The sequence below is a fragment of the Girardinichthys multiradiatus genome, chromosome 11, assembly GCF_021462225.1.
Source record: "Girardinichthys multiradiatus isolate DD_20200921_A chromosome 11, DD_fGirMul_XY1, whole genome shotgun sequence".
In the NCBI taxonomy this organism is placed as follows: domain Eukaryota; kingdom Metazoa; phylum Chordata; class Actinopteri; order Cyprinodontiformes; family Goodeidae; genus Girardinichthys; species Girardinichthys multiradiatus.
In genome coordinates, this window is record NC_061804.1 from 32,723,801 (window position 1) to 32,740,682 (window position 16,882).

At 40.8% G+C, this 16,882-nt stretch overlaps 1 protein-coding gene across 1 annotated transcript in view; it reads right to left on the reverse strand.

The window, feature by feature from the left end:
- Positions 1-16,882, reverse strand: part of npas2 (neuronal PAS domain protein 2) — a 41,495-nt gene that overhangs the window by 2,495 nt on the left and 22,118 nt on the right. Inside the window, exons 15-21 of the mRNA XM_047379290.1 lie at positions 8,134-8,231; positions 7,900-7,986; positions 7,063-7,254; positions 4,613-4,846; positions 1,830-2,014; positions 1,635-1,727; positions 1,352-1,556 (exon numbers count right to left, since the gene is read on the reverse strand). Coding sequence (XP_047235246.1) covers positions 1,352-1,556; positions 1,635-1,727; positions 1,830-2,014; positions 4,613-4,846; positions 7,063-7,254; positions 7,900-7,986; positions 8,134-8,231 — 1,094 coding nt within the window. The remainder of the gene's footprint in view (positions 1-1,351; positions 1,557-1,634; positions 1,728-1,829; positions 2,015-4,612; positions 4,847-7,062; positions 7,255-7,899; positions 7,987-8,133; positions 8,232-16,882) is intronic.

The window sequence follows — 16,882 nt, forward strand, 5'->3', positions numbered from 1 at the left end:
CCAGCTTACAGCCATTCTTAATATTAAACTATAATGGAAAGTTGGAAAATGTCACTAATAGTTCAGTCAACCTGATCAGATTCACCAGTACAGAACTGGGAACGGAAACAACGGCTTTTGTAAGGCTACTCAACTCTTCTACTTTTACAACCTCAGCTGATAAGCTTCAGTTTTGGTTGGACGAAAGATTTCTTTTTCAGATGTAAAAAGTTTACTCAAGTCAGCCATCAAATTGTTTTGGCGTGGTATGCTGCTGTTGGCCTTGTAGTTACTGAGAGCAGCTTGTATCTATATGGTCTCTGTTGCTGGACAACTAAGAGCTTAATGGGACCTTCATCAGCACTGGGGTAAACTGATGGAAGATGATTTTTTTTTTAAATTGATCTAAAAACAAAACAACTTTGCTTTAATATTGTGACTAATTTGTGCTACTTTTATTCTGCTTTCGGCAATGCTGCCATAGAGTTTATGCCACTGTTTATGTCCAAGTAATCAATGTACTTTCACAACTCTTTGGATTACTAAAAAATGCTGGTGCAATGCTTATCTTGAACCTAAATAGCCCAAACAGTTTGTTTTTCAAATCAGTTCTGTTCGGCTTATCTGAAACTGGGAGGCGGGATAATAGGTCCAGGAGGCAAGCCAGTTACATTCTCTAGTTCATTTTGGGGGATCCCAGGGTGTTCCCAGACCAGAAGGGAAAGGCCGTCAAGCCCATGCTAGGTATGCACTGGGGTCTCCTCCCAGTAGGACATGCCTGAAAAACCTCCAGAGAGAGGTGCCTATCAGTCATCCTAAACAAATTCACAACCTCAGCTGACTGCTTTTGATAAAGAGGAGCAGCGAGACTACAGCCAAGGTCCCATCAGATGACAGAGCTCCTTATCTGACGGCTCCTTATCTTACGGTGGAAACTCAATACAGATGTTTGTATCTGTGATCTCGTTCTTTCATTCATGATCCGTGTCTCATGACCATCGGTGAGGGTCGGAATGTAGACGAACCAGTAAATCGAGAGCTTCGCTTTTTATCTCAGCTCTCTCTCTACTACAACAGACCTGAACGGTCCCCAAATTACTGCAGACCGGGCCCAAATCTGCTATCCACCTTACACTGCATCCTGCCATCACTCATGAACAAGACACCAAGATAGATTAAACTCTTCCTTTTGAGGCAAACACTTTAGCCAGACGCTGAAGAAGCAAAACCCTTTTTCAGTTGAAAGCCATGATGGTACACCATGATGTACCAGACGTTCACACGTTGAAACATTATATATCTTGTTTTTAACTAATTGGAGCTGTCAGTTTAGAATTAGAGGGCCAGATTTGTAGAGCATGATGTTCTGTACCTGAAAGAACTGCTGCGGCTGCTGGAGCTGGACGGAGTGCTGAGAGGCCTGAGGCTGGCTGTGGTAGGCTGACTGGGCCTGGTGTGTGATGAAGGTGTTGTGTGGGATCATTATGGGGGAACTGAAAACAGGGGATGGCACGAGCACAGCGTTGCAGTTGACCTGTTGCATGGTAAACGAGGTGATTGGCTGCTCCAGGCTGTATCTGCAAGGAGAACAGCAAAGAGCTCAGCTGCAGCATGACACAACTTTAACAAACCATATGCTGTGTCTGGGTGCTTACAGGGTTTGGGAGATGCCCATGTTGCACTGGGAGGGCTGTGAAGTGACGCTGCTCGTAGGAACCAGAGTCTGCATCGGCTCGTTGAGAAGCATTCTGCAGGAGAAACAGTTTAGAAAGTAACGCCATGTCTGCTGCATACAACATTGGACTATTGTGTCTCTTTTTGTGCCGCGCATTAGTCAGGCCTCCTCTCACCGTAACTGTCCGTCGGGGCTGAACTGGTTATCTGTCTGTCTTTGGTTTGTGTCTTGCTGAGGCCTCGTGTTGGTCTGGGAGAACATCATAGGGTTGCTGTAGAAGGGTGTGGTCAGGCTCGTGTTTGTCTGCATTGGTAAACTCACTGACTGGGTCTGTCTGCTCCGAGCGATCCTCTGCTGAAGCTACGGCACAGTGAAGGTAATGTACAATGAGCTCCTAAAAGATGGACAGGCTATATTTCTGTTCGCTCCCCCATAAAATGAAAGAGATGCAATTTAAAATATGTTATGTTTAACCCACAAGTGAATGTGAGTAGGGTAGTGTTGACTGTCTTTGTTATACTCCTGGTGAGAGTTTGGAACATTTACTTGAGTTTGTTTGTGGTATTTGTCAATGTTGACTTTATTCTAAAAATTATTTTAATAATATCATGTTTGGGCTGGATCCAACAAATAAACGTCAATAGAAATGTCAATACATGTCAATATATTAAATTAAGTCACATTACATTTACATGCAATAAGTGAATTGTTAAGTTTATTAAATTCAATGAGGCCCTTCATTATTTACAGTGTTTTACTCTTGAATATCAGAGTATCTGAATTTCTTTATTCATTTTTTATAATTACATGATTGTAATGAATTAACTGATCATTTGTATTATGGCCAGTGCCGTTCATGTTCATAATGTTGTGTAGCTACAAATATAGCTTGAAAAGAAAATCGACCTGCAGCTGTTGTTGCTTCAAGCCCTCTATTTTTTATTGGCTGTCGGCTACACTTATTTGCAGTTAGGTCGGTGATCAGTTCACACTGCCTGACTGAATCCAGATACGCCTCAAGAATTCAAATATGTTTCATTGACTGCAACCGAGATTAGGTGAGATGACCTTAAAACCGTTGCAGACTCCAGTCTTCGCCTCCCCTCACACTAACAGATCTCTGGGTCTACTCTCCCTGCCGAATGTCTGCAACTAGCGCAGACTGACGCAGACTTTCCTGAACTGGAAATCAGGGACACAATCAGTCAAAAAGCCATGTAGTGTGACCCCAGCTTAAGAAAAATAATAGACAGAGATTAAAACCTGGAAATGTTGAACTTCTAAAAAGACTTGATTCTCAGACCAGGTGCCCAAGTCAAGTCACAAGTCTTTATTCCACAAGCCTAAATCGAGTTTGAAGTCTTTTATTTTTGCGACTTAAGTGCGGCTTTGAGTCAGAGTCCCAAACTTTAGTTGGCAGTCTCTGTTTGATCATTTTCAGGATCATTATGGTGTTTAAAGATGAAATTAGAGAAAGCACAAAAGGTCTGAGAAGCTTTTAGAAAGGCAACAGTATTTTTTCAATCTGTTGGTCATGTATTTTTCAGTCTGCTGGCAGTCACATTTCACACTGAGGGTAAGTGTACTAACTCTACAGGGAAAATACCAAAAGAATGCTGTTAGTAATGCTAATCAAGCTAACAATGCTAATCACTTATAAAAAATGCCACCTCTGTAGTTGTATCAAAATATTATTGAATTCCTTTTTATCTACAGAGTTGTGCGACCCTAACTAATATTGATCGATACGACAGAAATACTTCTTAGTGCTCCTCTTTGGTTACAATAAATGAACAAATGATTTAACAATATACCACATGACAACTAATCACTCCATGTTTCCAATTAAATATTAAGTAGAATTTATATAATTGAAAAGAATAACTTGCTGAATGAGAGTCAGTATGGGTTCAGATCAGATAAATCAACATTCCTTGCATTACTAGAATTGAATGAAAAAATTACAGCAGCAATAGAAAGGAAACAATATACAGTGGGGATGTTTATCGATTTAAGAAAAGCATTGATACCTTCATCCACACATTATTACTTTCCAAATTACAGGATTATGGGATAAGAGGGACAGTTTATAACTGGCTGAGTAATTATTTGACTGACTGGAAACGATTTGTATAGCTAGGAAACAAAAAATCAGATCTTCAAAAAATTAAATGTGGAGTCCCCCAATGTTCAGTGCTAGGACCAAAACTTTTTACTTTGTATATTAATAACATTTGTGAGGTGTCTAAAATGCCACAATTCATCCTGTTTGCAGATGACACAAATTTGTTTTGTTCTGGGAATGATTTAAAAAACATCATAGAAAATATGACTTATGAGATGTCTTAACTTAATGAGTGGTTTTATTACAAATATCGATAAACTTAGCGATGAACTATCAACAAACAAATTATTTTGGAATTATTGAGAAAGGGGGAGGTTTTTACAAGATTGTTTTCTTCTTCCTGCTCCCTTTTCACTTGTGTATACTAAGTGTTGTAACAGAATGTGTTTGTGAATTAATGTTGAAATTGTTAAATCGTGTGAATAAACTGATTGATTGATTGATTGATTGATTGATTGAAGCAGAATGTCAAACAAAACTCATTTAACTGTATTTGAACATTGCACAAATGGTCTTTAACTTGAACTACAAGTTATTTATTGTAAAAACAAAAAGAAAAGATTTTATCCAGAAAGCTGAAGCTTTACAAAATCAGTGATCAGAGATTGGGCATCTCTGATTTTTGCATCGCTCTCCATATGTCAACTTTAACTGCAGAAATCTGGGAAGATTACAAAATGTCAAATTTCTTGACAGGCATACTGTGCCGTAGGACATGGGTGACTAAGGATGAAATACCTAAAAATATTCTATAAATCAGAACAAATTGATATCATTAGCTTGTACATGCTGAAAAATATCCTAATTCAAATGTGCAATTTGTTTTATTTAACCTGTGCGGACGGTGAGGTGTTTTCTCTCAGGGAAGAGTGTGGTGATGAACCGTGAGTCCCGCAGGCTGATGGTTTGGGTTGGCCTGAGAGCTCCCTAATGACACCGGATTGGTTCTGGTCCTGCTGTGCTGGCCTTCCAGGTCCCTGCTGCTGCTGCTGGGGTGGTTGCAGCTGTTGTTGTTGTTGCTGTTGGGCCTGACTGAATTCATTGTGGATAGGCTGCTGTAACAATATCTAAAAAACAAACAAAAAATGTATCTATTAAAAATATGTCTGGATTATTGAAAAGAGTTGTCTTTTATACACTGCTCAAAAAAATTAAGGGAACACTCAAATAAAACATCCTAGATCTGAATGAATGAAATATTCTCATTGGATACTTTGTTCTGTACAAAGTTGAATGTGCTGACACCAAAATCACACAAAAATCATCAATGGAAATCAAATTTATTAACCAATGGAGGCCTGGATTTGAAGTCACACACAAAATTAAAGTGGAAAAACAGACTACAGGCTGATCCAATTTTGATGTAATGTCCTTACAACAAGTCAAAATGAGGCTCAGTATTGTGTGTGACCTCCATGTGTCTGTATGACCTCCCTACAACACCTGGACATGCTCCTGATGAGACGGTGGATGGTCTCCTGAGGGATCTCCTCCCAGATCTGGACTAAAGCATCCGCCAACTCCTGGACAGTCTGTGGTGCAACGTGACGTTGGTGGGTGGAGCGAGACATGATGTCCCAGATGTGCTCAATTGGATTCAGGTCTGGGGAACGGACGGGCCAGTCCATAGCTTCAATGTCTTCATCTTGCAGGAACTGCTGACACACTCCAGCCACATGAGGTCTAGCATTGTCCTGCATTAGGAAGAACCCAGGGCCAACCGCACCAGAATATGGTCTCACAAGGGGTCTGAGGATCTCATCTCGGTACCTAATGGCAGTCAGGCTACCTCTGGCGAGCACATGGAGGGGCATGCGACCCTCCAAAGAAATGCCACCCCACACCATTACTGACCCACTGCCAAACCGGTCATGCTGAAGGATGTTGGAGGCAGCAGATCACTCTCCACGGTGTCTCCAGACTCTGTCACGTCTGTCACATGTGCTCAGTGTGAACCTGCTTTCATCTGTGAAGACCACAGGGTGCCAGTGTGAATTTGCCAATCCTGGTGTTCTTTGGCAAATACCAAGCGTCCTGCACAGTGTTGGGCTGTGAGCACAACCCCCATTTGTGGACGTCGGGCCCTCATACCATCCTCATGGAGTCGGTTTCTAACCGTTTGTGCAGACACATGCACATTTGTGGCCTGCTGGAGGTCATTTTGCAGGGCTCTGGCAGTGCTCTCCCTGTTCCTCCTTGCATAAAGGCGGAGGTAGCAGTCCTGGTGCTGGGTTGTTGCCCTCCTCCACGTCTCCTGGTGTACTGGCCTGTCTCCTGGTAGCGCCTCCAGGCTCTGGACACTACGCTGACAGACACAGCAAACCTTCTTGCCACAGCTCACATTGATGTGCTATCCTGGATGAGCTGCTCTACCTGAGCCACTTGTGTGGGTTGTAGAGTTATATACAAAATAAGTCCGTTTTATCAATGTTGTTCCTCTCTTGCCACATTTAGATCACAGAAAGGGCACGAGTGCCAAAGATGCCATAATCCAGTCAATAAAACAACTATGTAGGCCTATATATGTGATTATTTAAATGGTATTTCAATTAATGCATTAAATGAAATATAATAATAATAAAGATTGTGTGAAAAATTTACTAAATACACCATTAAGTGATTAAATGTGGAAGTCATTAAAAATAAAAGTCATGTGTTAACAGGTAAGGTAAGGTAAGGATTTATATTGCGATTTTCAGTAACGAGACACTCAAAGCGCAGGTGATATGAATTTTTTCATTATTTACTTAACATTTAATTTTTCCTGTACAACAGGAACCATCCTAACAAAATTTAAGCAGTCAGTAGGGCTTGTTAAATGGACCCTAAAATCTGATTCATTATGTGCTGGAGCACCTGAATAGAAAACAGATGCATTTATGTAAATATCTCCAACTTAATTTTATTGATTTAATTTATAAACATTTTACAATTATGTTTTGCCCATGTGGCACTTCTGGCCTTCGATCGAACAGAAACCTTCCCAAATCAGTTCATTGGGTTATGTTATAGCTAGCACTGTCCTCTAGGGGGAGTCAAGCTACCTTCACTGTTGAGGATTTGGTAACATGCTGATTTGTTTTCTTACCAAGCATCTAAAGCTGATATTCAAATGTTTAACTTCATTTAAGCATCTAGATGTATAAATATATATGTCTCTCCTTGTTTCACTGAAAGTCTGTGCTTTTATCCTGCAGATCATTGGTTATCCAATAAAAAGTGTTGTCATACTTGGTTTCTAAAGAAACAAATGTGTAATCTTTCTTTTAAGAGTGTTTGTTACCTGTAAATTGGCAAGATGGAGCTTCTCCTTAATGTCGTGCAGCTCCTGCTGCTGCGTCTTAATGTCGGCCTGCAGAATGCGCGTCCTCTCCTCCAGTTGTTCTTTCAGCTGGTTCATTACGCCGAGCTGAGGCTGCTGCAGCTGATACACAGAGGATTGCTGCTGCTGCTGCTGCTGCTGCGACTGTTGCTGCTGTAGTGGAAAGAAACATGGGAATACACAGGAGAAAATTTACTTGATAAGGTACTTGATTCATACCTAATATATTTTCTGTAACCACTTTATCCTATGAAGAATATCACTGGGTAAGAGACAGGGTACAATTTATAACACAGAGATGCACACACTTAACTTGCAATCGCTAATGAACCCAAGACAAATATTCTGCCCTAGCACCCGGAGGAAATTAGTGGATGAATACAACACAGACCAGGGGAAAACATGCAAGCTGAGCACATTAAGGCCTTTCTGCTGCAGTAATCTCCATGGCACCCTGCGCTCTCAGTTCAAACTATTAATTTTCAAAAACCATACCTAAACGTGCCCACAGGTCATTATGAGTAAAAGCCATCCAGACATTTTACAGAAGACTGAAATCCTTTAGAAATACACAACCAATCTGCCGTCCAACCATAAAACGAGGACACAGAGCTCTTTTTCTTAATCTTCTCCTTACGTCCTGTTTTGAATCACAATCTTATAACCAGGCCAAGAGTCAGTGTACACAAGCAGCACATGAAATAAACCCATATGGTAGCAACAGTCATAACAGCAAGATACTGTACACAAGCAAAGAAGAGCAGAGTAACAGGCAGGAGAGGAAGTCTAAACACTGACCATTGTGGAGTGCTTGCTACAGGTTGGAGAAAGGGAGAGGCTCATTTGGGGAACGAGGTCAAAGGAATTTTGTCTTTGAGCCAAACTCTACAGCGGGGAGACAAAAGGACACATTTATGATTAAGCACCACTTTGTGACACGACGCTGTGTTGTCCTCGCACTGATGCTATCCATGGTTTTCATGGCTGTAAGTAGAAAGGCTTGGCACAGGAAGATGTTTACTATAAACTGACCTTTGATCCCCTGGGCTGGATTCTGGCAGGTGTCTTCTCTGGTCCAATGGAAGCTGACGGCCATGATGGTGTGCAGGCCTCTGTGTAGGAGTTCGCTGCTGCAAAGGAGACCACTCACTTTTAGACGCTCAGTCTGAGCATATACTCAGTTAAATGAATGTTTCTGTGTCAACCGAACCGTACAGTAAAGGTGAATATATTACTGACTTCAAGCAGAACGGTTTTATGACAATGTATAATCATTCTCCATTAATTATATGTTGCCAATTAGTGAAGAGAAACTGAAGAGAAACCTTCATTTTGTAGTTTTTTTAGACATGTTGACCTAATATAAAATTCCAGTCTGTTTTTAAAGTTTACAGCCACCCACCATGGCCATTTGAACTTATTCATTTTGGGCTTTCATTGGTACAAATGAGGTATTTCTAAAAAAACAAGAATTAAGTACACCACTATTATTGATTTTTTTTCTTTAATTAAAACTTGATCAAAATTACACAAGATAGGCATAAAACGTAGGGAAATTTATGTTTGTGTGATTATTTTTCTGTGGTAACAAAGCTTTTTGGCAGTAAATCTTACAGCAATGGAAAGATTGTTTAATTTCCCTTTAAATGGTGCCGCATTTTTAGGGAAAATCAATTCTTGGAGTTGAGGATGTGGGCTGTGCCCATGAAAATCAACCTTGTAGATGGCCACAAAAAACATGTGGTTCCTCTACAATTTGCTAAGAGACTTAAAACTAATAAAAATGACAAACTAATTTAAAAAAAAAATTATCTCCTCTTTTTAAAGGGTGCCTTTTTTATCAGCAGAGTAACTAGCTTTCCTGAAGCTAAAAGAAGTAACACATTTCATCCTTGGTTGCATAACAGCTTGTTATTCAGAGGCCACTTTATTCTGCCTCTGACTTAAATCCACAAAATGTGATGCATTCACTCACTGTTTTCTATTTGAGCCAATACAGAAAAACACAGTGGAGGGCAATAATTTTGTTTCTTCCCCTTCACAAATTGATCCTCTTATTCATAGTGTTACTTCATCATTGCGTGATGCATTAGACAATGCAGCCCCCTTGAAAAAGAAGATAATTATTCATAGGAGGCTAGCTCCCTGGTTTAATTCAGAGCTACGTACTTTAAAGCACAATGTTAGAAAACTGGAGAGAAAATGGCGCTCTACACGCCTAGAGGATTCCTACTTAATCTGGAAAAATAGCGTACTGTTGTATAAAAAGACACTTCACCAAGCTAGAACAGCTTATTTCTCATCATTAATAGAAGAAAACAAGAATAATCCTAGGTTTCTCTTTAGTACAGTTGCTAAACTTACACACAGTCATAGCTCTGTTGAGCCATCCATTCCCTTAGCTCTTAGCAGCTATGACTTTATGGGATTCTTCTTAAATAAAATTGATTCTATTAAAAAGAAAATCTTTGACATACTCCCGAAGATGATTACTTCATCCTCAGCAAGTGAGACAACATTGGAAGTAACTGCAGAACCTGATTTGTTTGGACTGTTTTGATCCTGTGAAGCTTCCTGAGTTAACAGAAATATTAGCTTCATCTAAACCTTCAACTTGTATGTTAGATCCAATCCCAACCAAATTATTTAAGGAAGTGTTCCCTCTGATTACCAGCCCCATTTTAGATATGATTAATCTATCTTTAGTAAATGGATATGTAACACAGGCTTTTAAGGTAGCTGTAATTAAACCTTTACTTAAGAAACCTTCGCTTGATCGAGATGACTTGAAAAATTACAGACCTATATCCAATCTTCCATTCTTATCTAAAATTCTTGAGAAAATAGTTGCTAATCAAATGTGGGAGCATTTACACAGCAATGACCTGTTTGAAGAGTTTCAGTCAGGCTTCAGAGCTCATCATAGCACTGAAACTGCTCTGCTGAAAGTCACTAATGATATTCTTATGGCCTCAGATAATGGACTCGTGTCTGTTCTGGTTCTGTTAGATTTCAGTGCTGCATTTGATACAGTCGACCACAATATTCTCTTAAAAAGGCTGGAATATGCTGTAGGGATCAGGGGAACAGCACTAGGCTGGTTTAAATCTGATCTGTCTGACAGATTCCAGTTTGTTCATGTAAATGATAAATCATCTTTAAACTCCAGGATTAATTGTGGAGTACCACAGGGTTCAGTACTTGGGCCAATTCTCATTACTATATATATGCTTCCAATAGGTCAAATTATTAGGCAGCATGGGATAAATTTTCACTGTTACGCTGATGATACTCAGCTTTACTTATCCATAAATCCTGATGAGCCCAACCAGTTAGATAGACTACAAGCATGTCTTGAAGATATAAAAACTTGGATGACTTTAAATTTTCTGCTTCTAAATTCAGACAACACAGAAGTTGTTGTCTTTGGACCGGAGTCTTTAAAAAAGAAACTGCTTAGTCAATCACTTAACCTGGATGGCATTAAATTGACCTCTGATAATAAAGTAAAAAACCTTGGTGTTACTTTTGACCAGGACATGTAATTTAAATCCCATATTAAACAGGTTTCTAGAATTTCCTTCTTTCATCTCTGGAACATTGCCAAAATTAGAAATATCCTATCCAGGAGTGATGCTGAAAAACTAGTCCATGCATTTGTTACTTCAAGGCTGGACTATTGTAATTTGTTACTATCAGGATGTCCACAAAATGCAGTTAAAAGCCTTCAGCTGATTGAAAATGCTGCAGCAAGAGTTCTGATGAAAATTAAAAAGAGAGATCATATTTCTCCTACTTTAGCTTCCCTTCATTGGCTCCCTGTTAAATCCAGAATAGAATTTAAAATTCTCCTCCTCACATATAAAGCCCTTAATGATCTAGCTCCATCATACATCAGAGATCTGATTGGTTCATATGTTCCTAACAGAGCACTTTGTTCTCAGACTGCAGGTTTACTGTTGGTTCCTAGAGTCTCTAGAAGTAGAATGGGAGACAGATCCTTTAGTTATCAGGCTCCTCTCCTGTGGAACCAGCTCCCGGTTTTGGTCCGTGAGGCAGACACCCTGTCTACTTTTAAGGCTAGGCTTAAAACTTTCCATTTCGATAAAGCTTATAGTTAGAGTGGCTTAGGTTATACTGAGCTATCTTCCTTATTTTTTACCTCCGTCTTTCTGCTACCTGTATGACCAATGGTTATGGTCAATCTGTCTACTGTCTACTTTTAAGGCTAGGCTTAAAACCTTCTTTTTGATAAAGCTTATAGCTCGAGTGGCTTAGGTTATCCTGAACTATCTCTGTAGTTATGCTGCTATAGCCTTAGGCTACTGGAGGACATAATGACCACTTTCACCCTCTTTGCTACATTCTCACACTACTCTCCAATTTTGCATTATTTGCTGTTATTTCAGTTTTTAACTTTGTTCTCTTTCTTTTCTCTTCCTAGAAGCTACACCTGGCCTGGCTCTGTGTCTACCTGTGACACCTTTCTGGAGAGGGGCATCGTCCAAGCTTCTGCTGGCAACAACTTAATGTTAATCCTTTGTTTGGTTCGTATTACATGTTCATCCGCTAGGGGCACTGTGGGTGGTTGTGGGAAGGGTGTGAAGATGGAGCTACTGGAGGTAGCGGAGTCGGAGTTGTTCTGGAGGAATGCTCATGGCGGAATAAAGTTACGAAAGGATAAACAAGTTGTTTTCTTTCACTAACATTGGTAGCAGAGGATGGTTAGTAACTACAGAGTTCCTCCAACGTTTGAAGAAGGAAAGCCTTACGAAAGCTGGAAGAATGAAGTCAACATTTGGACGAGAGTTACGGATTTGGAAAAAAAGAAACAAGCGCTTGCAGTCGCCCTGGTAACTGTCTGGAAGAGCGCGGGACACGGCGATGGAAATTCCGGTAGACGACCTAAATAAAGATACTGGAATGATTATATTGTTCGCCAAACTAGATGACTTGTTCCTGAAAGAGGAAAAGGACAGGATCTATGAGGCGTACTCGGATTTTGATCGAATCATAAAAGAAGTTAACATGTCGATGGCGGACTATATTATTGATTTCGAGCAGCGTTACTCGCGCATGAAAAAATACAACATGGAGCTACCTGACGGAGTTTTGGCTTTTAAGCTTTTGGACACTGCATGTTTGGATATGATGGACAGACAGCTGGCTTTAACGGCATGCTCAGATGTAACATTTGCTTCTATGAAGTCCGCTTTGAAAAGAATATTTGGCGAAAAAAGAGCAGAGAGCGGCAGCAGAAGGCATTAGACAGGAGTCCGTGTTTGCAACGGAGCAATGGCGGCAAAAAGGCAAGTACTGGCGGCAAAGTCCCCATCAGAAAACTCCACAGCCCAACACACCGCAGCCCGGTACAAACCCGCTGGATAAGTACGGACGACGGTCGAAATGTGCAGTGTGCCAAAGTACTTTTCACTGGGTTAAAAACTGTCCGCACAAAGCTGATAGTGTTAAAATTGCTGATGGTACAAAAGACGTGGAAGAGTGCAATTTAACTGTAGACCAAAGAATCACCAACAGATGCCGAAATATTCATGACAGAATGTTTTGGCTCGGCAATAATTGACACTGCTTGCACTAGGACAGTTTGTGGACAAGAGTGGCAGGACAAAAACACTACTGTATTACAAAAGAAAAGTGTGAAGAGTATGAAAGAGACAGAAATACAGAGTCACAGGCCCTTCAAGTTTGGAGATAGAAAAATCGTCTACTCCATAAAAAAGGTAAAGATACCTGCTAAAATTGGCAACACAAAGTGTAATATAGAAACTGAAGTAGTACCTGCTGACATCCCGCTGCTTCTGAGTAAAACCTCATTAAAAAGGGCAGGGACCATTTTGGACATGGAAAGGGACAGTGCAGTGACGTTCAACCAGCCTGTCAAACTGGACTTTACTAGCTCAGGTCATTACTGCGTGAACATTGTGGACAGTGAAAATAGAAATGTTATTCACTCTGATAAGCTATTAGAAGCTACTGAGGAAGAAATACTGACTATAACAGACAAGATGAACACAAATAAAAAGATGAAAGTTCTGGAGAAACTTCATAACCACGCCTCTGCTGATAAAATACAGAGACTTTTGACTGGTTCTGGTAACAAGGACACAGAATAAAACAGCCTACTGAAAAAGGTTGTGAACCAGTGTGATGTGTGTCAAAGATATTGTAAGACCAAACCAAAACCTGCTGTCGGCTTACCATTGGCATCTACATACAATGAAACAGTTGCTGTAGATCTGCACGAACTTGAACCTGGGGTTTGGTACCTACACATTATTGACCAGTTCACCCGTTTCAGTGCTGGTAGTGTCTTAACCACAAAGAAGTCTTCAGAAATAGTCAAATGTTTTATCCATGATTGGATCAGTGTACATGGCCCACCACAAAAGTTGTTCAGTGACAATGGTGGTGAATTTAATAACGAGGAAGTGAGAGACATGGCCGAGAAATTTAATATTGAAGTTAAGACAACACCTGCTTACAGTCCGTGGAGCAATGGACTGTTAGAGCGCCATAATCAAACTCTGACGGAGATCCTACTGAAAGTCAAAGCAAGTACTGGATGTGACTGGAGCATTGCCATGGACTGGGCCCTTATGGCAAAGAACTCTATGCAGAGTGTCCATGGATACAGCCCACATCAGCTGGTGTTCGGGCAGAATCCCAACCTACCCTCTGTATTAATAGACAAAGCTCCAGCTCTAGAGGGCACCACCAAGAGCGAATGGATTGCCAAGCATATTTCAGCCCTGCATGCTGCAAGAAAGGCTTTTACAGAAGCGGAATGTTCAGAAAGGATACGCAGAGCACTAAAGAAGCAGCTGCGACCCATAGACAAGCAATATGAAACTGGAGACAAAGTCTTTTACAAAAGAGTGGATTGTCCAGAATGGAAAGGACCAGGAGTGGTGATTGGTCAAGATGGTGCAGTCGTTTTTGTAAGACACGGAGGCACCTGTGTCAGAGTGCATCAACTCAGATTGAGAAAAGTTACTCACGAGAATGAAGAACCTCAGATTACCTGCAATGAGGAGAACATTCAAGGACAACATACAGTGGACATCATTCAAGAGAATGTAGGAGAAGAGACTATTGCAGTAAATCCTGAGAATCATCCTTTGCCTGCTCCTGTAAATGCAGAGGCAGAGAGACAGCACACTGGGAACACCATCATAAAGACAGGTCAAATTGTGACATTCAGAAATGCAGAGGGTGTCTCACCAAAAGCTAAAGTGTTGGGGCGTGCCGGCAAAGCAACTGGGAAATACAAGAACTGGTTTAACTTGGAGCTGCTTGAGCTGGCAGAAGTGGCTGGCAACAGTGAATCAGCTGATATGTCACAGTTGGAGGATTTTCAAGTCCAGGCAGATGCTGAGGATATGGATACACACGAGGATGTTTTTGTGAGTAACGACATGTCGTTTGATGAAGCAAAGAACAATGAAATAATAAGCTGGAAACAAAACCAAGTGTTTGAAGAAATTGAGGACAAAGGACAAAAGTGTGTCTCCACTCGTTGGGTGTGCACTCTGAAAGAAACTGAAAATGGTATAATACCTAAAGCAAGACTTGTTGCACGAGGATTTGAGGAGCTACAAGTTTCTGACATACAAAAGGACTCTCCAACCTGTGCCTCAGAGTCACGGAGACTCCTAGTGGCAGTTATATGTCAAAAACATTGGGAACTTCACTCTATGGACATTAAATCTGCCTTTTTACAAGGAATGCAACTGTCCAGAGACATTTTTATCAAACCTCCAGAGGCCAAGAGCACAGGTGTGCTTTGGAAACTAAAGAAATGTGTGTATGGTTTAGCTGATGCTTCACTGTATTGGTATAACAGGGTAAAAAGCATCATGATTGAAGCAGGAGGCATTATGTCTAAGGTTGACCCTGCAGTTTTCTATTGGCTGGATGAGCTAAAAAATGTAACTAGTGTACTTGCTTGTCATGTTGATGATTTTATATGGGGTGGATCACACGTTTTCAGAGTCAGTCATACCTCACCTGAGGTCAAAGTTTAATGTCGGTCGTGAAGCACATAATAGCTTTTCCTATGTGGGGGTAGATCTTGTCACTGAAGGTAAGAAGGTACAAATACACCAAGAAACATACATTCAGCACTTGGAGTCCATACACCTCTCACCCTCACGAGCAGCAGTCAGCTTCACCTCTCACCGAAAAGGAGACAGAGCTCAGATCTAAGATAGGCCAACTTCTGTGGGTGGCAAGACAGAGCAGGCCTGATGTCATGTTTGATGCTAGTAATTTAGCATCTCGTCTCAAACATGCTACAGTACAGACCATTAATGAAGCAAACAGAGTTGTGTGTAAGCTCAAGGCCAAGTCAGTTGAATTGAATTTTCAACATATTGGGGAAGACAGTAACTTAAAGATGGTTACATTTACTGATGCATCTTTTGGAAATCTTTCAGATGGGGGCACTCAAGGCGGGCACTTCATTGTTTTGATGGGTGACAATGGGCAGTTCTCTCCCATTTCATGGCAGTCAAAGAGAATTAAGAGAATTGTCAGAAGCACTCTGGCAGGTGAAACACTTGCTATGTCTGAGGAGATTGATAATGCCATTTTTCTTTCCACACTCTTTTCTGAACTCAGTACTGGTAGTACTGCATGTCCTCCACCTATAATCTGTGTGACTGATGATTTCTCTCTTGTTGATGCACTTAAGTCAACTAAGTCTGTTGCAGAGAAAAGGTTACGGCTGGAAATCAGTTCAATTAAAGAGCTGATTCAAACTAAGAGAGTTCATCAAGTGTTGTGGTCTCAAACAAAAGACCAACTTGCAGACTGCTTAACAAAGAAGGGAGCATCCACAACCTCACTTCTTAAGGCTCTTTATGAAGGCCTTTGGAAAATTCAATAAATTCATTCACAAGATGTTTCACATTCTATCAGGTTGAAACTGTTCTAACAAAGATCTTTAACGGCTGTGTTTTCTCATGAGTCTTAAAAATTTATCTTTGTTTTTGTTTTGTTTGTTTTTTTCTTTTTTTAGAAAAGGTGGGAGATTGTTAATCCTTTGTTTGGTTCGTATTACATGTTCATCCGCTAGGGGCACTGGGGGGTTGTGGGAAGGGTGTGAAAGTGGAGCTACTGGAGGTAGCCGTGTCTGAGTTGTTCTGGAGGAATGCTCATGGCGGAATAAAGTTACGAAAGGATAAACAAGTTGTTTTCTTTGACTAACACTTAACGCTCACCCTCTACAGATGATCCACTTGGCCCTGTCTTTCAGTGTTTAACCCTTTCTCTCTCCTAGACATGGAAATTGACTGAGCTTTTACTGTAACTAATTATATGTGCTCTTTCAGACTCTAACCTTGAAAACTGGCTCAGAGTTTATCTGTTCTTTCTTTCTAGGTGAAACAACTAAAGGAGCTACATCCATTTACATTTACTTTTCCTTCCCATAGAAAGTACTCCTGGATCAGTGCTTCTTTGTTCTCTTTGTGTCTCTGCTCTGTTCTCTCAAAGCCCCAGTCGGTCGTGGCAGATAGCCGCTCACACTGAGCCTGGTTCTGCTGGAGGTTTCTTCCTGTTAAAAGGGAGTTTTTCCTCTCCACTGTCGCTACATGCATGTTCAGTATGAGGGATTGCTGCAAAGTCAACGCCAGTGACTGTTCACTGTCTCTACATGCTCATCCGGGAGGAGGGAATGCTGCAAGTCACTGACTGGATGCAATCTGCTGGGTTTCCTTAGACAGAAAAACCTTTTATCCAATTTGAATAAATGACTGCA